The sequence below is a fragment of the Centroberyx affinis genome, unplaced genomic scaffold, assembly GCF_046629955.1.
Source record: "Centroberyx affinis isolate AG114_WGS23_722 - 3 ecotype Tasmania unplaced genomic scaffold, CSIRO-AGI_Caff_v1 ptg000801l_1, whole genome shotgun sequence".
Taxonomy (NCBI): Eukaryota; Metazoa; Chordata; class Actinopteri; order Beryciformes; family Berycidae; genus Centroberyx; species Centroberyx affinis.
The window spans coordinates 504,964-526,861 of record NW_027279405.1 but is presented as its reverse complement, the minus strand read 5'-3'; the positions used below and the strand labels follow the sequence as shown (position 1 = coordinate 526,861).

The 21,898-nt window shown below is 41.4% G+C and overlaps 1 protein-coding gene across 1 annotated transcript in view; it reads left to right on the top strand.

Moving 5' to 3' along the window:
• The window catches only part of rgs7a (regulator of G protein signaling 7a), a 48,912-nt gene that overhangs the window by 11,425 nt on the left and 15,589 nt on the right, over positions 1-21,898 (top strand). The window contains exons 2-3 of the mRNA XM_071520446.1: positions 16,808-16,904; positions 21,000-21,050. Of these exons, the coding sequence (XP_071376547.1) occupies positions 16,808-16,904; positions 21,000-21,050 (148 nt within the window). The remainder of the gene's footprint in view (positions 1-16,807; positions 16,905-20,999; positions 21,051-21,898) is intronic.

Here is a 21,898-nt window from a genome sequence, read left to right as displayed (position 1 = left end):
AGAACAGGCTGTTTCTGTTGCTGTGTCTTTAAGGCTCATTAATATTAACGACCCTCTGTTCTGATTGGCCAACCGTTTCAAGAGTGAAACGTGAGAGACCACAGACCCGGCAGCTACAGGTAGGGAAAACTCTCCGGTTAATAAACAATGGCAACCGCTCAACTGCTTTGACAAAAACTTTTTCTTATAAAAATGATAATGAGCGAACCTTTGGTGACACCAAAGTTACAGAAATCCAAAGGGCTCATTTAGAGGCTCGCTTTTCTAATATGGATTGTTTGGATTTAGTTGGCGACCTTGTGTTTCGATAATTTCACAATGTTTAGATAGCACATCTAATTCCTTTATAATCAAAGAGGCAAGGGAAATCCTGTTTTCCACAATATGGGACCTTAAATAAAGCTGTCCTCCACAAATGTAGAAAATGGAGGCGAAAAGTTTTTCTCAGAGGCTCTTGCAGCGCTCTTAGTCTACAAAATTTTACAGGGATGACAAGTTGACAACCTTGTGCTTAAATAGTTGATTAAGAAATACAAGCACTAATCCGACACTGCACGTCCTTGGGTCCCCAGCAATACACCCACCAAGTGTGAAGTAGATCGGATGAACGGTTCTCGAGAAATGCGAAGGACACACATGCAGACAGAGATTCCTTGCTTTATAGTATGATAACACCAGGGACCATGGATTTTCCAACCCTCCAGAGAAAGGTTGGTAGCCGTCTATCTATATTTGCCGTATCTAAAGCATCATTTCATTTCATCATCATCATCAGCGATTTTAAGTTCCTACCTGACGCCACCGTCTGAATGAATCCATGGGTGACTGTCATTTTGAAAGGTTCAACAAAGCCTATCATCCATCATCTCGATCGCTCCGTAGTTCAAGTGTCATTTACGTCAAACAGTCTACCCTTATCGGTTTATTGTCTATCCCGACTGTGTCCTCTGAAGTGTGTATGTGAGTGTAAGTGTGTGTGTGTGTATGTGTATATGTGTCTGTGTGTGTGAGTGTCCTGTCAGACACCCAGCCCTTGTCTCATCGCTGTTCTGCAGACAGGAGAAGGCAGAGGAATGTCAGCCTGCCAGTATCCAGCTGCTTCTATCTTATTGGTATTCGCGGCACACGGAGCCGTCCTGAGCGTCTGTTGCACGTGCCAAGGAGGAATGTGGGGGATGAAGGGATGGAGGGAGGAGGAGGAGAGGAGTGAGGCCCTCTCTCTCATGTTATCAGGACCTAAAAATAGACAGCATCCTCCCTTCCCTTCTATTCCCAGTGCATCTCTGTTTCCCTGCCCAGTCTCCCTCCCTGTTTCTCCTTCTGTGTTTTCCTCTCTTCCTCTTCCTCTTCCTCCTTGTCTATCTGTTTGGCCTCAGTAAACATGCTCTCTGGTGTCCACCGATAAGACTCCTCAAGTGTAATGCCAGACTGTTTGGACTGTGCTGACATGCTTGCCTTGATTAAGGATGCACTGTAGGGGTGATATTCATTCATTAACACTCCACCCATGGTCAAACTCCCGGCTGTTTTACCACCAAAAATGAAAGTATAATAACTAACTGCTGCCAAGTAAATCAGAACAACTGCTGATTACTAAACAAGAATAAGTGCTGATAAAATTGTTGTTTAAAAAAAAAGCTTAAAAGTTTATTTTATTGAGTTATATATATATTTTTTTAATGTAATTCTCTTTTTATGGCTGACCAGTAGAGGACAAAATGCTTTATAGTCAGTGTGTACTACAAACAACTTAACAACTGTAAAAGGCTGCATAAGACCAAGAATCTAATATTAATCATCCATAAACAAATATAGAACCATGACAAATGTAGGAAAATTATAAACTTCCACACAATTCACATGAAGATAATACAGCTTTATTCTTCTTTTATCTACTAATTTACGATGGCAGGCTGTTGGAGTGATGAAATCACGATAGGTGGGCAGGAGGGATATTGGCTTTCAGTGGATTATGTTCTAGCACACGGCCAACCTTGGCTTAGTCATCGCGCCCACTGCCCGCCCACCAGGAGAATGAGAGAGACTGAGAAGGAAAGAGAGAGGGAGAGACAGAGAGAGAGAGAGAGAGAGAGAGAGAGAGAGAGAGAGAGAGAGAGAGAGGAGAGAGAGAGACAGAGAGAGACAGAGAGAGAGAGAGAGAGAGAGAGAGAGAGAGAGAGAGAGAGAGAGAGAGAGAGAGAGAGACAGAGACAGAGACAGAGACAGAGACAGAGAGAGAGAGAGAGAGAGAGAGAGGGAAAGAGAGAGAGAGGGAGGCCTTGCCCCAGGAACACCTTCCCACTATCAGCCAGGTACACTAGAAGATAGTAGATTTAGAAATAGACAGAACCCTAGAAGCAGACCAGTGGTGGAGAAACAGAGTCGAAAAAAGGCAGAGATAGAAGGAGAAAGAGGAGAAGGCCATGCCCCAGAAACACCACCCCACCGTAAACCAGAAACAGATATGCAGTAGAAACAAGATTAGAGGAAACAATAAAGATAACAGTGAAAACAGAAGTAATACCGGGCTATAGTGAGTGTGTGTGAGAGAGTGAGATGCCTTGCCCCAGGAACACCTGCAGCAGAGAAAACACTGAATTACATTAGCGACTTATGAGCAATGAGAAGCAGATGCATTTTACAGTAGAGCTTTTCCCACAGTAGAATCAGTGTAGGTAATCAGATTAATACCACTACTACTGATTTTGCTGTTCTACTGCTGGTCACTAGTACTACTACTAGTACTACTATTACTGCTACTACTAGTACTGCTAGTACTACTGCTTCTATTGCTATTTCTACTGCTTCTATTGCTATTTCTACTGCTTCTATTGCTATTTCTACTGCTACTACTTCTACTACTGCTACTACTACTGCTACTATTGCTGATACTACTACTGCTATACTATCACTAATGTACATTATTGCTGCTACTACTGCTACTACTACTATGACGATTACCACTACTAGGAAGAGCAAGACAAAGAAGAAGTAGATCATTTGTATGGTATTTTTCAAAATAATTGTAGAGCACTTACATGTAAAAGGAAAACGAAAAGAAAACAACAGAAAAAGAAAAAAGAAAAAAAGGGCTTAATAAAAAAGGGTTCATAAAAACGGGCAATATAAAGGAGAGTGGACAGGTTAATGGCAATAAAAATGAAAAACAATAAAAAGGTATAACCATGTGTATTAAAGTTTTTTTTATTTTTTATTAAAGTGATTTAAAAAAACAAGTTCCTGACTTCACCGGCCAGATAAATTGGATCATTATATCACCATCAGTAGAGATATCAGCGTTAAACTGCATTCGAACTAAAGGCTCCACTAAAACCCATTGGGAATTGTGTGAGACTATGAGGTTGAAAGAAAACGTGCTGGGGTTGCATAAAACGTGAGATGGCAGAAACCTACTGGCTGGCGTATTTGGAGCAAGAACTGCATTAACTGTGGCAATGTCAAACGAGGATAAATGCCACTGTTTCTTCCAGGGAGCAGGCATAGCTGGCTGACTACCTCTCATCCATGATTCAATGCTCGTCTCGTTCTCTCTAGTAGAGGGTTGTCCCTCAGGGAGGGAGATGTTGAGGAGTCAGGGAAATATTGAACATCCTTCTGCAGCCATACGCCATTCTCTCTCTGTCTCTGTTGGGACGCTGGTTCTCTGGGGAGAGGAGCAGAAAGGAAGCAGTGTGTTCTAAAAGCTGTATAAATTTATGAAAATACTGTTTTGTAGAATCAAGTCTGATGGATTATCAGATGGACTACTGTGGATGTTTTTGTATGCCGTGGATTGGGGGCAAACAAAATATTCCTTTTTTCTGTGCTGAGTACATTTTTTCAGATAAAATACTCCAGGTTTGTTTTATTGAGTTATTTGGCACCAATGACGCCAACATAATAATTGCAAGCTATTTTAGAGGGACCTCAAAATAAGTAGTTTAATTTTTTTACATTTTACATGCCTTTACTTTATGTTGCAATCACAGAAATCCCCAACTTTTGGTACATTCAACAGTGAATTATTGCTCCAGTCCATCCATTAGAGGATTTATTTAGAAATTTAAATTTGGTTCTTTTTGGTCATCGGACAGTGAAAGGAATGATCAGGCAAACACATGACTGAAACTTGTGTTACAATCTGCCTATTCGGCTGAGCTTTCAACATTGTTTTTTTATGTTTTGTACTTGACATTTCACAAAAGAAGAGGCTGCAGTGCTAATGCAGGATATCTGTGGGAGAGATGCACTATGCTGGCTTGCATAGTACGAATAAATACCAGGCTACTAACTTGAAAATTGCACCTATTTAAGCCCACACAAGACTGTGCTGTAGTTTTCACAGAGCCTTCAGAGCCTGATGTTCATAGCTACCTGGATATCAGCCAGTTCTTGTACTCCCTGGGTTAGGGGGCACTTTGTGCATTTAGGGCCAATTTCAGCATAGTAGGTAGTTGACCTATGATACTGCACAGATACTGCATGCTACTTTCTCCAGGCCTGACTGGAGAAAGTGGGTCTGCCTGGAGAATGTGGGTTTTGACAATTCAATTCAATTCAGCTCAATTCAATTCAATTCAATTCAATTCAATTCAATTCAATTCAAAACTGTGGTTTGCAGACAGTGTTTACTAGCCTCTCAAGCCAGATGAGTCTTTTGAGTTGATAACTCATCTGGCTTGCAAGGCTAAGGGTTTACAATTAAAACACACAATAAAATCACACAGTAAACAGCTCCACGACATACCATTCAGACAGACATCAGTTGATGAGACAGAATAGGGAGTGAAAAGCTTGGTATAGTATAATAGATTTTAATTGTCGCTCATCCATCGCAATTAAAAAGTTCTTATACAGGCATAAGACACTGCATAATTTTATGTGCAAATGAAGCAGTATGATTGCGGTGGGGATAAACGAGTCCCTGGTTCTTTTACTATTGAGTTTCAGCACTCTAGAGCGGCATCAGCTGAGATGGCCCTCTGAGGAGCATTGGCCTTCCTCAGCACATGCTTCTGAAAGACTTTTTTCTTCTCTTCAGCTTTATCAATCTTCCAATGGGCAGCTTGGTGGCTTAGTGAGAGGAGACGGCCCTTACATCACAGAATCCAGGTGTCCATGTCGACAAGCATCTGCTCTACTAATGTCTCTTTGAGCAAGAATTCCTACCAATTGACCTCTGACCTCCCTATTGAGGGGGGCAAGCGAGAAGAGAATTTTCCTGTGGGGATCAATATAGTATCATTTTTTTCAGCGGAGCCATGTCTCAGACTGTCCAGTCCACATCTGTCCAATGACACCAATGTTAAGCTTTGCATTTTTATGAAAATCTACCTGCTAGTGCTGCAAACGGCCCTCTCTCATTTTGATCTATTGGTGAGTGCGCTCCTTTAACTAGCTCAACTAGATCAGATCAAGCCATCAACAGACCCTCAGCCACACCTTTGGGAACACTTCAAAGCTGAGGAGGAGCGTCATGGGTGTCAGTATCCATTGGCAACCATCTGGAAGGCCATCTAAATGCAACAAAGTCTGTAGTGAGAATGCCATCTGTCTATCAAACCTTGCCGATGACAAAGCCGCTGCTGCCGTGCACAAGAGTGTTATAGCAGCAAGTTTTGCTTATCACAGACCTCCAGCAAGCAGCAAGGGAATGATGGAGAGAATACAGAAAGGTGGTGCACTACCAACTGGTACATTATGAAAGGCATTTGATGATATTGGGTGTGAGGTGAGAGGGGAGGTTGAGGAATTATTCTTGGCTGAAAAATTACTAGATCATTTCAGTTTGCTGGAAACAAAAAATATCCACTATAGATGACATAGTTTGAAAATGTTTTTTTGTGCTTTGTGGAAACAGCTTTGTGCTGTTATTTCAAATGGCGTATGATGAAGGATAAAGAAAAAAGAGTTGAATGACACTGGGAACAAAAGTCTGAGGGTGAGAAAACACCCTGAAGTGTGAGACAGCAAAGTGGCATTCCAAGAAAGAGATGCTCCACTTGACTGATGCGTCCATGGAGCCTGATTGTGTATAGAGAGACATATATTTGTATTGATGTAGAACACAACCAATAACAAGAGGCATCAAGCGCCGGCTTGCAGATGTTGTTAAATGGTCAATCACTGCTTTGCAGAGGCTGCCAGACTGTGTAGCAATAACCCTCTTGTTTGAATGAAGTAATTGCCTCCACTCTGGGCAGTGTTGTCACCTAGGCATCTGCTCCTTATGTTCTGTGACCCTGCCCCGCTGTGAACCAGACTGTTGGCCACTCTCCATCTGAGGAGGCCCCAGTCCCTGTACCTATGAGAAATGGAGAATTGAATGAATAGAGAGTGTGAAAGGGAGAATGAGAGAGCAACAGAGGCAGGTACAGGTATAGAGGGAGAAAGAGAGAGATCGAGAGAGACAGAATGACAGGGCAAAGAGATGCAGTCTCATATTTGAAATTCTACGCTGGGTTATGAATCAGAAGAGTTTGTGTAAGATTACAGGTGAGCAAGGCAAACGTAGCAGGATCATCTATTTGTCAAGGCTAAGAGAATTTATAGCCAACTGTACCCTATGAAGCTTTAACCTTGATTTATACCTCTATGTCGTATGTGCGGAAAATGGTCTTTATGGGTGTCAGGAGGCTGCAGAGAAGTAGGACAGGAAATTATTGCTCCACTATTGCCCCATCCCAGATAAAGACAGTTTAAAAATTCAAATTTTGTTCTCTCTTCGGTTGTCAGAACAATACAATAAATGATCTAGCAGTCAACTGTTTTAGATGCTCAAGTTATAATGTGGATATTCGACTCGACAACATTTGAGAAAGATTCGGTTTCTGTGGCATCTGTGGTAATACTCCACAATGAGCACAGGACTGGGGGGATTTCTACAATGGCTATCACTGGATGTCTACTCTTTATAACTATTGATATTACCTAGGGCTGGGCGATAATTCAATATTATCGTTTATCGTCTTTAAGTGGAATCATATTGTGATGATATGAAGATATTTTAATATCGTGACACACATTTCTGCTGTCTAAATTGATGATGACAAGCAAATTTTACTTAAAAACTCTGATAAAATGAGGTATGGCAGGAATATTATTTGAATATTTCTGTTTTGTTTGACATCACACCTAACATTACCATTTGGTTCAATGAGATGAACATTAATTTGATTATTTAACGTGATTTTGCATACATGAACCATATCGTGATATATATTGATATCGAGAAAAATCCTTATGATTATCATGATATTGATTTCAACCATATCGCCCAGCCCTAATATTACCCAATTTCCCCTAGATCAATAAAGTCCATCTTATGTAAAAAAGTAAAAATCCCCACAGAGATCCCACAGAGTATGAGTGAATCTATATGCTTCCTTTGCAGACCTTAGTATTAAAGATTCCCTTAGTGAACCTGCATCCTCATCATCTCGCCCTCCCCTGTGTCAATTTATCACAACCAAGAACATACTTCCAGAGTATAAATTCAGTCAGGGTTTCTCCCTCTCATCTGCAGTTACAAAAGCAAACTCAATTTATATTGCTCATCACTGTCATTCACAGCCACACAATCCCATTCCTCTCCTCTTGTATAGCCTCTGCGCAGAACTGTGCATCACTACAGAAAGGAAACAAAAACGGTCTTTTCTCTTTTTTTTCCTATTCCCTTCCCTGAGACAGTGTCCTCGCCACTCCACTCCCTCCCCCCTGTTCCTCTCTCCCTCCATCTCTCTCTTGATCTCCTCCTTATGCCCCCCCCCCACACACACACACACACACCACGCCCCACCCCCCCGTCACCCCACCCCTGTCACACACACACCCCTCTCTCTCTCTTATGAATGACTGATGGCCAACTGCCAGAGATGTCCTTGTGATAGTGGTCTGGTTGCGGACTACGTTGCTGTGGTAACTCGAAAACGTATAGTAACCGTGCAGGGACTTAAGATTCATGACATCCGTTCAACAACCTTGTCAGCAGGAGTTCAATAACTTCCCCCTCCTGTCTGCAGAGTAATTTTTTATTTGAATGCCCAAGTGGTGCGCTGTTGCACAGGCACAGACTGAAGTGTTTGAGACGAGTCTGGGATAAAAGTCTGTGGCTTTAAGTGAGGATATCCACCCAAAAGTTAAATGTGCAGCAACATGTAAGAGGAAAACATAAAAAAAAAAAATCACTGATATAACAGCTTGCTCTCATGCTTAAGCAATATTAACATCACCCATAACAAATGCATGCAATGCGGTAATATGGATCTTTTTATTGTTAATTAGGTTTATTTTGACCTAGATATCATAGATGCTATAGGTGACATGCACACCCTTTGACCGAAAACAATCATATCTATGGAAATTTGGATATTTTTTGGATATTCTAGTTTATCTCTTCTATTATCTGTCAGTCACTGTAGTGATGTGACATGTCCAGGTGAGGCTGTACTTATTACGGCTGGTGCTAGCAGGGCAACAGGAACACAGGGGGATTGGACCCAAACACAGACGCCTGAGGCAGAGCTGATGCAGTTCAGTGATTTTATTTACACAAAGAGGTACAAAGGCTTAGGCTTAACGGGATGGTGAGGCAGGCAAGGGTCAAAACCAGAGAAGGCAGTCCAAACTGGCAAACAAATCCGACAAGGGGCAGGCAAGAATCAAAAAGTCCACTACACAGGCAAGGTCCAAACCGGCAGGTAACAGGTCTCCGGGACAACAGAAGAACAAAATTCAAAAGCTAGATAGCAAGACATGAAACACACAGCAACTTGACTTACAATCTGGCAGGGAACAAAGGAAGTGAACTAGTATAAGTAGTGAAGGCTGATTGGGGAATGAGGTGCAGGTGGGGAGATGGGAGGGAAAGCTCAGGTGACTGCAGGGCTGATGAGAAGTGGGAACAGGTGTGCAGGATGAGCAGAGCCAGGAGCCAGGAAAACGAGGAAGGAGACCACGCTCACGCCAATACACACACAAACAAAACATAAACCCGAGACAGAAAGACAGACAGACAGGGAGCACTAGGAACACAGGGAAGGGGAAACACAAGGAAGCACTAGGGAATGTTCTGGGGGGTTAACAGTACTGCAATAAAATCATTAGTCCTTTAACTTCCTATAATGTATGAATTATTTCACTTTAATAACTTGATTTATGTGTGAAGTCTTTACATTGTGTTTCATCATCAAAAGCCTGGCTGTCATTGCTGGACATGTTTAGTTACAGATAATTTGTGATGGATAGAGAAGTCTGTGGCAACCATAAAAGCCCTTCCATGCACATACAAAGTACTCTTGTATAATGAAGGCCATTATGAATGCCTTAGGTCAGCATATCTCATTAATGTGTGGTAATAAATGAACAATTGATCTCTACATTTCTGAGTGGTGGTTAAGAAAGTGAATGTTTAACATGGTCTTGAGCAAGGGCATGCTTACAGTCCTGATGTATTGTATACAGATAAATAAAGGCCAGGCAGACAGGGACTGAGAAAAATAATACTGTTACTGTAAGGCAAAGCAATATGACGCATAACAATATTTCACATGAAAATCAAAATGTTTGCATTTGAAGTGCAATGAGATTCTTAGAGAAATAAACAGCATGTGCTGCCTGTATTGCGCCCTACCCTTATCCCCCAAAGTATGGCAAGAAGAACATTGTGTTTTTGGATGGGGTCCATATGCAAATGCATCAGTCTGTCTAGAGGGGATATGTGATTCATTTGTGTTGACATAGCATTTCACAGTGCTTTAATGCAGCAATAGTTTGGCCCTTTGAGTCCTTGTGTAGTCCTGTTAGTGTTGAGGTTATTAAAAAAGTCAAACCAAAAAGTTTACACCAAGGTGAATTCCTGCAGTTTTGCATTTGCTTAGCTTCATGGTGTTTACAGTCATGCTTTTTAGCCACTTGCTAGCCTCAGATTGTATATATGTATTGGATTTGTTGTGTGCCTCTATGGTTTTCCTGAGCGCAGACAAAATGTGAAAGGTTGCCTCTGGCAGGAAGTGAGAACAACCCACTGCTAGAGCTGAACAATGAATCAAAAAAAAATTGAAATCTCAATATGAAGTTCTGCAATTTCCAAATCGCAGAGGCTGCAATTAATTGCTTAAGAGAGAGGGGCGTCCAAAATGGATGAAATTAGATTTTTTTGTCAATATCTTTCAGCCCTACCCACTGCTAAGACCTTTTTATCTATTAGGGCTATCATGCTAAGTAGTGACAGGATCTATTCAGGCTGGGTGGGCTGGGTTTATTCACCCACATGTGATCCTTTGATGTTGCCCTTTTCTTTAATACATTATGTATTTATGTCTCTGATGGCTTTTTAGCTAGCTATGCACAGGTCTTATGAACCCCCCCCCCCCCGGATTCATAAAGGTTTCATAATTTGTGTGTGTGTGTGTGTGTGTGAACGTGTGTGTGCACCTGTGAATTCTGCCTAACAGCACACGCTTTACTTGCAGCGTCTCTTGACTATTGCTGTGTGAATTGCGTGTCATGAATTGTGTGCGATGTGTGTGTCATAGTGTTGCTGTCTGTGCTGTGTGTGTGTGTGTGTGTGTGTGTGTGTGGGTGCATGTGTTCCTCTGTGCGTGTGAGTGTATGTTTGTGCAATGCAGTGTTGGGAGGAATGCCTGTTCTCCCGGTGTAGACACACTCGTCCTCAGATAACACTGTCTAGATAATTCCATCCTCCCATACATCTGTTACAGTTACAATCATCCATCACAGAGCAGGCAAGGAGAGCGAGAGAGAGAGGGAGAAGAAAGAGGTGAGAGGAGGGGGTGGAGGAGGAGAAGAAGAACAGAAGAGGAGAGCTTTTAATTTCCTCAGCAGCTCAGTCAGCCAGGTTTTTCGATCTGCAAAGACTCCAGACTGAAATAAACAGGAATATGAATACGCACGCAGCTTCATGAAATGCCAATTGGATGACAAGAGAAGTTGCATTTGATGGAACATGCTAAAGAAGACCAGATGTAGATTTATTTTAGACATTAGAGGGGGGTAATCTCAACATTATACCAATGGGACAGTTGCATCCTTCTGAATTACCCCGTGTTGCTGGGCATCATAACAATTGGGCACTCCTTGTTGGGCATAGAAAGAAAATTCTCAAATTCCTAATAAACACTAGTCTGTCTCAAGAGATTTAAAGCTTATGCGGAAAGTGATCTAATTAAGGCTGTTTGAAAAAGGAGTTTGAGTTCATCAAGTACTGAAGATTTCTCCCCCACACCTAAATCTAGGTCACCATTGAAGAGGAGCAGCATCCTTTGTTGAGGAAGGAATCTATTGCATGTAACCTGTGCAGTGTAATCAATATGTTCTATGTTGTGGTTTGCACAGGATCTCACAGCAACTCTCAAGTTCACTGTAGTTTACAGTATTTTGTAGCCATTTTGCCTCAGGCAGTCTATTCGTCTTCCTCGGTTAGCCCACAGAGCCTGTCCTCACTCAACCCCTACACACAGGGTTTTATCCTCTGTGATTGATCCTTAAGTAACTAAAAGCTCTCAAAAATGGAGTGCTCAAAATGTCTCGGGCCAATGGTACATTCTTCATGAGAGGTGTTTATTTTTAAGCGAGCTACTATATATAGTAGTTTGGTGTATGTCATCTTTTTGGGGGGGGCAAAGTTGTCCCCATCTCGATTGGGATTGGCCGTGTTGTAGGGCTGAACAATTAATCAAAATTTTATCGAAATCGCAATATGGCCTATTGCAATTTTCAAATCGCAGGAGGCGCAATATTTGTTAAAGGCGAAATGTGTCTCAAAATACCATTTTAAATTAAATATTGTCGCGCTGCAGAATTTTCCTGGCCTACACATCATATTCTACAGACTTAAGAAAACATCTTTGTTTGGTACAGATCCCCGCAAAAATCACACCATAATCATTTTAATACGTTTTTGAAAATTAAATAAAAATGAAAATGAGAATAATGATGTAAAAATTATCATTCCCTCTAATATCACAAATCATATCGCAATTGCAATATCAGTCAAAATAATCGCAATTAAATATTTTTTCAAAATCGTTCAGCCCTACTGTGTTGTAGACTGTAGTTCAGTGCAGTTTTTTAAGCGGGCCATTGGAGTGGCAGAAAACACAAAACAGAAAAATGTCTGTGCTAACTTGCAAAACTCCCCCGGTCTTCGGCGGTCCGGGTTTGAACACAGTTTATTTCCTTGTCTTAATGTCCAAGGAGTTAATTTAACTTTAGCAGCTGAGGCTATGTGAAGAGGTTGGCTAATTGTTGCTCAACTCTAGTCGGGGCTGTTTTCAGCTTGTAATTGTGTTGTTGTGAGAACCCACAGCTAGTTTATGTCCTTACTCAAATTTGCCATCTATACATTAAAGGATAATCAGCACAATTCACTCTAGGGTGCCCAGTCTGTCTGGCATTACGAACCATATCCTCAGACTTGGAGGTGCTGAACAACCCTTCTGCAGGGACCACGTGGCTCACAGCAACGACCCGCAGCACCTCCCACAGGATACCTTAGGGAACACAGACTTAAGCCTTTTCCAAATCCACAAAACACATGTAGACAGGATTAATAAATTCCCATGACCCCTAACTAACTAATGGTTCCGGCTAGAGTAACTGTGATGTTTAAGTCTTTGACTTTTGGCACATGTCATTCCCCTCTCACTCTCCTGTCTTTCCTGTCTTTCTCTACTGTCAACTATTTGATAAAGCAGAAATATTATGAAAACAATCTTTAAAAAGAGAATTTACATACATGTCTATTATTCCTATTGTCTAGGATAGTGGTTTTCAAAGTGGAGTCCTGGGACCACAAAGAATCCTTGGAGGATTCCAGTGGGTCCCTAGAAAAATGTTATTTGATAATTATTTCACTCTCCATAAATTAGCACAATGGCACAATGCATAAGGATATTATTACACCATCTACAGTATATGCTATTATATAATTATGTATCACCTCAAATGTAACAACAACAGTCTTCTCAGGGGTTCCTTAAGACAAAATCTTATCAAATGGGTCCTTGATGTGAAAAGGTTTGGGAACCACTGGTCTAGGACACTCCAGCCGGTACTGGTGAACATGAACAACAATTTCTCCAAGCCAGAGACCAAAGTGAACCAAGATGCAAAACTGGGATGTCATCACAAGACAGAAACTGGAACTGCTGAAAATGAAAGGGGGCAGGGGTAACTGACAATATCCCTGTCTCCTAAAATCATACTATCACAGTCAGCATCTCCATCTTTTATACCTCATTGTGTACATAGTTGTACATCGATATGACATCATAGGAAGCGGAACAAACCTGTCTCTTTTGTTTCTGTTTATTGGACTTAAAGTGAAGGTCATCTCCAAATGAGCTGTCTCATGGCATACAGATAACATAACTGAATGCTCAATCTCCACTTCAAACGTGTCCAAGATAGCAATATTTATAATAATTGATCCCTCCTTCAGCCCTCTTTTCTTAGTAACGACCAGCCAAAATCAGTAGACATATGGTGTACTTAACAATGGCTAAAAAGAAAACTAAGAGGCCAGCATTGATTTACAAAGCTAGTTTGAAATGTTCCTTTGTTCAAAATGGTGCTTCAGAGCACTCTGAGTGCACCCTGAGTGCCCTCAGTGATAGTCTTTGAAGTGGTTGGAGCCCAGCGCTGAAGCACAGTATGTGCTTATATCCGGAGCTTTTGTTAGTCACTTCATATGTACCAAGTCCTGCGCCATCATTATTCAATGATTCACACTGTGCAGCCAACACACTCACTCTTATCTGTTAAGAGGCTGCAGAGACGCAGTCAGACAACTCTGGGTGGGTGGGGGACAGAGACAGAGAGAGAAAGAGAGAGAGAGAGCGAGAGAGAAAGAGAGAGAGCTAAATCCAAACTCCTCTTGCGGGAAACCACTTTCCTCTCTTCCTCACACCATGAACCCAGAGAGCATCCAAACTTCAAGAGCTTTAGAATATTCACGCTGATGGCATTTTACCATGTGTAGGCGGTGAGGGTGGGGATAGAGGGGAGAGAGTGTGTGAAGTATTGATCATCGTTGCTCTGTTGTCCTTGTTTGCTCTGTCTCTTGGTGCCAGCTAACTCTCAGAGAACGATAGAGCGATATAGACACAGAAAGAGGGTTGGCATCGTAAAGCATACAGCAGTGAGCCAGCTGCCATTGGGAATAGGTTGGAGAAAGATGTTCATGAGCAGCAAAATGAATGGTTGTCAGTCTCCCGATAGCAGGATGCCACATGAATACTGGTAATGGCGGTCTATAAGTCTGTAGTAACAGCTTTTCCAGACCCTGTTTAGAACAATATTATATTAATGCAGGAGTGGTATTACTGAGGTTTGACATGGTTTTTAGTCTTATCTGTACCCAGAGGTTTGCATGAGGTATATAGAAGAAAAATCCACCCTCGGATAACACTGTTGGATGTCATCATTTTGTGATGTTCAATGCATTTTGTGATGTATGTGAAGTATTGCAATTCACTTTTTTGGTGTACCCACTTTCCCTCAACCTGCCTCGTCTGCTTTTACTTCAGTTTGTGAGTCCCTACATTTCCCAGACTGACCTTTGACAACCCCCACAGAACAGGCATGGACTTTTGCTTTCAATCAAAGGTGGGTGTATAGGACATAAATACAGCTATCCAGCCAGGCAAGTTTGAACTTTGGGGAGTGTTATGATCATGGCTGTGCCCCTTACTCAAAACGCAACATGTCTTATAGCTGCATCAAGCTGCTCTTTGAGGCTTCTGTCAGCGGAGAAATTGTTATCTCTGCCTCTTCTATGATGGATTGCTCCCTGGACGATTGTTGAACGTCGGTGTAAAATGGTGGGTCTAGAAAGAAGCCCTTGCTCTTTGGTTCAGAGGACTTGACACTAAAACATGAATGTTTACCGCTGATGTTTTAGATACCTGAAAATATTTCTGCTATCAAACTCCATTGTAGCTACATTTTAAATATCTGGATGTGATTGTGTCATTTTGGCTATGTTTGGCCATTTATCTGCAGGAATAAGAAATATACACAACCAAACAACAGAGGCCCAGAAAGGCAAGATACATTGCAAGTGTTTTAGGATGGAATTTTTCCTTTAAGGTCTTACCAAATGGAGAAGTTTTTATATTTTGTCCTAGACATTTGGGTTGGTCTCATGCCATCACTTAGGATATGATATTCTATAATATATTCTCACTTGATTCACATAGGTGTATTGCAGAGGAAAGGTTTCTCATTGACAACTCATACATCTCTGGGAGAGAGAGATTAAGACAGCACAGACTGAAATAATATGGAAATGTATAAATTTGATATCAATTCAGGTGTTTCTTCTCGTTTTCTTTCTCTCTCAGTCTCTCTGGCCCTCACCTCTCTCCTAGCAGCTCTTTAGCTATAAGCCTGTGCTCCATCATTGTCAATTAGCGTCCAAACCACTAACTGGGATGATTTTTCGCTCCAGGGTATTTGACTAGCTGCAAGCTTTCAGTATAACATTATGCTACAGTACTAGCTTATGAACTGCCAAGACGCAAGTAGTCGCGGATTTGCATATCAAACACAGCTATTTCATAATCAGCACTGTTCCTTTTTCACAAATAAGGCCACAGGAATTCATTGCCCACACAAAATCTACATTTGTAGAAAATGAAATTGGCTGCATTCAAATAGGATTGCCCATCCCAGATGAGTCCCACTGATAAGTCGTGTGTATGTCTCATGAAGCCTGAGAGGGAATGGAGATGAGGGGGATGCTCCGTGAAGCCAGATCCATGAGAACAACATAACACTTCCTCGCGTTGCACAGTCACTGACGTTATTCTCATCAACACCAACCAACCCCTAGCAGCTCGCACTTACTGGGCTATGGAGCAGAAACAGGTCAGTAACTGAGCAGCCAGCCTGTCGGTGTATTTGTTGGTGTGTGTGTGTGTGTGCCTGTGTGTGCGTGTCACATTCCGGTGTGTTGCCAGGCCGTTGAACTCTGTGTGTGTGTGTGTTTGTGTGTCCATGTGTATGATATTTTTACACTGTATTTATTCATGCCAGAAGGAGGAGTTTGGGGAGAACTCTTGGCATCCAACCGTGATGGCTGACGTATCGGGGCCATGCTCTACTCTTTGCTCTGCTCCCTTCTGTCTGTTCTTGGAAACGTGGTTGCCTCGCGTTGCCCCCGCCAGGCCCCAGAGACGACGCCCAGCGTATTTCTGTCCCAGTGACGTGTGTGAGTGTGCGGTTGTGTGTGTCTGTGTGTGCGTATGTGCCTGTCTGCCTTTTGCCTGTACATGTCATCCCTCACTTCAGTTTTTGGCTCAAACCTGTGACTCAGTCAATGCTGAACTCAAAATGGTCTGTCCGAAATGTCTTTTTCTGTGACATCTTGCCTCTTGGCTCCATAATGTATTTATGTGAGGCTGCTATGGGACACAAAGGGACTGCGCCGCATAATATGCACGAGAAACTTTGTGGTTTGTCTTTCAAAACTCAATTGTTGTTGCAAGATTCAATAAATTCAGCTGACATTTACAACATTGTGACAAATTATACAACTCGGAGAATTGTCAAAGGAGAGGCAAAATTCTGACAGCAGCGAGCGTTAGTCACCAACTTCCTCTCCCCTCACTCTTTCCCCCAGAGACACACCTGGGCCACATGGGAACCTGTTTCTATCCGTTTACCTCTGTCTCTCTTGTTCACATAGCCCCCATTTATTAAGGCAAGTTGACTAAAACTGCTCTCTTTTTGTCTCTCTCTCTCCCTTCTTCCCCCTCGCTCCCTCTGCCCCTCTGTTGTCCAGATGGAGGACGTAATAGCACGCATGCAGGATGAGAAAAATGGAATCCCTATCCGCACGGTGAAAAGTTTTCTATCCAAGATCCCCAGTGTTTTTTCAGGTAAGGCTCTCACCTCCTCTCCTCACCTCTCAAGCTCCGTCTCCCACTCACTAACTGCCTGACCGATACTCTCTGCTTGCCAAACAAAACACTAAAAATATTTGGAGAGTTGTCCGTTTTGCGTTTCACACCAACAGTGCCAGAATGTCAAGAGGATCATGTTGGATTTTTGAGCCATCCAACTTGCTGGATAACTTCCAGAATCTAAGTTTGAGTGATACTCAAGTAAGGGATGAGTTGAGTGGGAGATGAGTGAGTGTGTTTGCTGTAGTTTTTACTGTACGAAGTATGAAGAAAAAAAAAATCAAGGCACTCTATACTGTTAAAACCAATAAATGATATTACATTAGATTAGTTTTACTCATTGCATAGTCCTACAATAGATAACATTTCCCTTCCAATTCACATATCCATTACCTTTTAGTCACTTTACAACCCTCAGAGCTCAATCTGCTCTACAGCTGCAGCTATTTAAAATGATCAGTGTATTATCCCAGTACAACATTATGCATCACATGGAAGTTTCAGTATTTGTAGAAGCCTACTCTATTGATTATTAGACCGTTCTTGTGACATTCACATTTCAGTACAGGTGTTTGTTCCTGTGCAATTCACACCAGCCTGCTTTTTGAGAAAGATAAACAGCCATTGCGTGATTTTGCCTGGGGCTCCAACAATGCCAGCAGCACCGCTGGACAGACGAGTTGACTCTCACCAGCACTGCTAGCAAAGGCTCACAGGTGGCTTGTACCAATTTCTCTGAATCAACAACAACAAAAAAACAATTGTCACATTCACCAATGTGAAATATTCAATATTCTAAATGGGGATTATTGGTGTTGAATAGATTACACTTCTAAAAATCATGAACCACCCATTAAAGAAACTGCTAAGAAACCTGTATTTCATTATAGTTGAGTAGATATCTCATCAAAATTGTAATCATTAACATAATCTAAGGAATTACCCTCTATGTATTCTGATCATTTTCAGTTACTTTCAGATGACTTTGCCATATTTGAGGTACAAAAATACCCATACAGATTAAAAAAAGTGAAAAATTAAAATTCAGGAAATGTATTTGCACATACAAACACAAATCTCCACCTGTGCGACATTCTACAAAGATGTAGAACACCTGCCACTATCTAAATGGCCCTCTTGAGTTTTTTGCTTTCTCTTTAAAAGTTATCGCAGAAGTAAGCCTCTAACTTTTTCACAAGGATCTGTAATCAGAATACATTATTTTTATAGATAACGTAACAGAATGCCATTACATTTTTTTGCATTTAGGATACGCAACAGCATTACAAATATCCCGTAACTAACCAACCCTGTCAGCGACATGCCGAACTATGCAACGTTATGTCATTTACAACCTCTTCACCATGATTTATAATTATCTTGAAATGAATGCAGATGGGATACTCCCGAAAGTCTGTTCCCACATGATCTCACTTTCTTTAAGAGGACAGCTGGCATTGCCTTTAATGGCCAAGAGTGTGTCGAATGTGTCAAGATCCTTGCCAACAGGCGCTGTATGTGAACTGCATCTGCACCGCATGTTGATGTCATGTGAGATGTGATGTGCGCTCGTGGATCCTGAAACACTAACGGGACTGCTATTCCTTTCCTCCAGCCTGGGAATGAAAAGAGACATCTCCCAAAGAGCTGTATGACAAGAACCAGCATTTGTGTGTATGTGTGTGTGTGTGTGTGTGTGTGTGTGTGAATGTGCATGTGCTTCCTTTCGTGTCTCCTATGCACATATGTGTGTGTGTGTTGGTGTACACTAAGTGAGCAGCAAGGCCACAAGACACATAGCTGAGAAACAACTTTGTTGTTCCATCAAATGCAAGGAAGAAAAATTTTCTATTTACAGTATGCTCATTGAGTCATACAGATGCCATCATGCATGCACACACTGCTCATTTGAGCACATCCTGCACATATGCTGCAGCTTCACATACTGTTTTTCCTCATTTTCTATTATCCTCTCATTTGTGATACGCAGCATTGATATTGTTAGAACGTTTTTCATACTGCACATATTTCTGTTTTTTTTTTGGTATATCCTCATATTGCACATATTTTTCATTCATTTATTTTCTTCATCTCATTTGGTTCTACTGCTGCTATTTGTGCCATTTGTACACTCTGCTATAATCTATAGCTTTCCCACTTTCATTCATACATTTATACTCAGCATGTCCTATAAATTGTTAGTTCCACGTGTTTATATGACCCTCTTTTGCTGCATACTTATTTATATTCTATTTTTTCTTGCTGTATCCTGTTACTATTTTCTTATGCAACGACCCAGTTTTCCCATGGGGATTGTTAATGCTTCATCTTACCGTATTATGTGTATTGTATCAGTGCACAGTGGCTCACACACACACACACACACACACACACACACACACACATAGACAGACACGCAAACATGTACAGCCCAATCTATGAGTTTGATATTAATCAATTCGGAGAACAGCCTTGTTAGGGGATTACCTTACACATCTCATTTAAACTCTCTCCTAGAAAGTGGGTCATCACTGATAGTGTGAAAATGGGGTTGTATTAATGATGTTAATCCATGGTAAATCTCATCTAGTTATTCAGCGCAAGTAACTGCCTCTGATTATTAATACGGCCCGATATTAATATGCAGAGTTGTCACGTAATAGTTTGAGTAAGTTGTGTTTTGGGAGTGTGTGTGTGTGTGTGTGTGTGTGTGTGTGTGGAGGGGGGGGGGGGGGGGGGGGTGTGCAATGAAAGAGACAGAGTGAGAGAGAGTGAGAGTGAAAGTGGGTTGAGGGTGTGAGAGAGAGAAAGTGAAGACGGAGACAAAACAGACAGAGCGGGAGAATGATGGACAGAGAGACAGCCACACAGATTGCCCGTCTCACCGCATGAATTCCCTTGTGTCTCTTTTTCACACCTTTTTCCAGTCTTCTGCGGCTCTTGTCTCCTCAACACACCCTCACCTGTCAGCATGACAGACAGTAATAATAGCTTGGGAGGTATATTTAGCCAGAGTGCCAAAGTCACGTGTTGCAGTGGGGTGTGAAAATGCCTACAGGGCAGAGGTTGCTATTATGTTGTTCTGAGATGTGAAAATTATTCATTCTCATTCTCTGACGGAGGAGATGAGTTTAGTTTCATTCAAAAAAAAAAAAAAAAAAATGAAATATGATGTCCCCTCTTACAAAATGCCTACTGGCATAAAAGTAAAGCACATTACAAGTTGCTGTTGAAGTTTGGAGGCATCTCAAGACCGTTTGCTTGCGGAATCGTTACATTTTTGAAGATGGAAATATATATATATTTTTAAATACAGACAGAATTTCAGCTATCAATTTTTTTTTTCCAAAATGGATGTCTCCTCTCCTCTCCTCTCCTCTCCTCTCCTCTCCTCTCTCCTCTCCTCTATTTATCCCATATTTAACCCCTATTCATAGTATTCCCTTGATGTCACACGCATTTCCTACAATATGGTGTTTTACTATATGAACAGCTCAGTGGCTGTGGCCGTCATTTCATTATAATCACCTGTTAATTTATTACTGTTATTTTCCTAGCAAGATGGCTGTGTGATGATGTAACAGAATATTATGAATTCTGTCCTGTTTTCTATTCAGACCTTATCTTTGTTTTGTCTACCTGCAGTTGGACGTTTCCTTTGTGGTGTATTGTGTTCTTCAGGGAAACAGTTGGAACAAAATAATCACAATACAGACTGCTCTGTTTATGCTATGACTGAGTCAGACAAATTGTATTGTTATAAATTGGGTGCTTCAGTATGCCATCGTACCTCTCTGGTCATTTATATTAATGGGGTACAGCCAAGGAGAGGTGGTGTGGAGGGGGTGTCAGAAAAGAATATTTGGTACTGGATGGCCTATTACCCACCCACATGGTGCTAGACGAGAGGGATTTGCAAGCACTGTAATGATGAGGAAAGGTGGGCAGAGTTGAGGATGTCATTGTTTTCCCCTTCATTTGCATCTGTATGGAAAAAGGTGTTTTAGCATACTGTGAATATCTCAGCTTCATGTCACTGATCATATTTTTATATTTTCTCTCTCGTTCCAGGTTCTGATATTGTACAGTGGATGATCAAGAATCTAAACATTGAAGATCAAGGTAATGCACCGATTGGAAGTGAGCTGATGAACATTTATCTGCGAAGGGTAGAGACTTCCTTTTGTCAATGCTGAAGTTGTTCTAAAAAGTTCAATATACTGTACAACAATGTAACAATTGTTCATTTAGTTGCAAGTTTGCTGATGGTGCCCAAGGCTAAGAACAGAGGAGAAACAGTGCTCATCAGTGCAAGACCACTTGAGTTCAGATTCTTCACATTTTCATTAGTCTGTACTAAAAAATAATGCTTTTGGAACTATGTTGTTAGCTGATGTAGAAGTCCCCAGTTCTGCATTTTCCTTTGATCTGTCAGTGGTGCTGCGGCAACTGCAACTTGCTTGTTTTGCAATGTGTTAGAGTAGAACTACACTCACATTGTAACACAAATCTATTTCAGCTGTCTTGAGTGACTGGCTGCATGATCATTCCTTGAGCCTCCCACTGAAAACAGAATAAAAATTTAATTTCCCCAACAATTGCTCTGAGGGAAAGATCAATACTGCAACATTAATGCTTTGCATGCAGCGCATGAAAGTAGGATTAATACAATGGCTACATCTGTAAAGTCTTATTTGAAGGGAAAAACGTTCCTTTATTGCTCTATTCTAGAAAGGCAATCTCACCCATGTACAAGTATTTATACACTTCCAGTATACAGTAAGTAGGTGTGACCAGCATAATTCTTAAGTATGAAATATTTGTGAAAGGAGAAAGTAACTAAAGACATGAAGTGGCAACATGCCATGAGCTTGGCAACAAAGGCAATCTTAGAGATCTAGGATTCCCGGCTCAGGTCATGAGAACAGCAGGTTGCCCAAACACAGGTGTATGTCAGTACATGTTTTTGG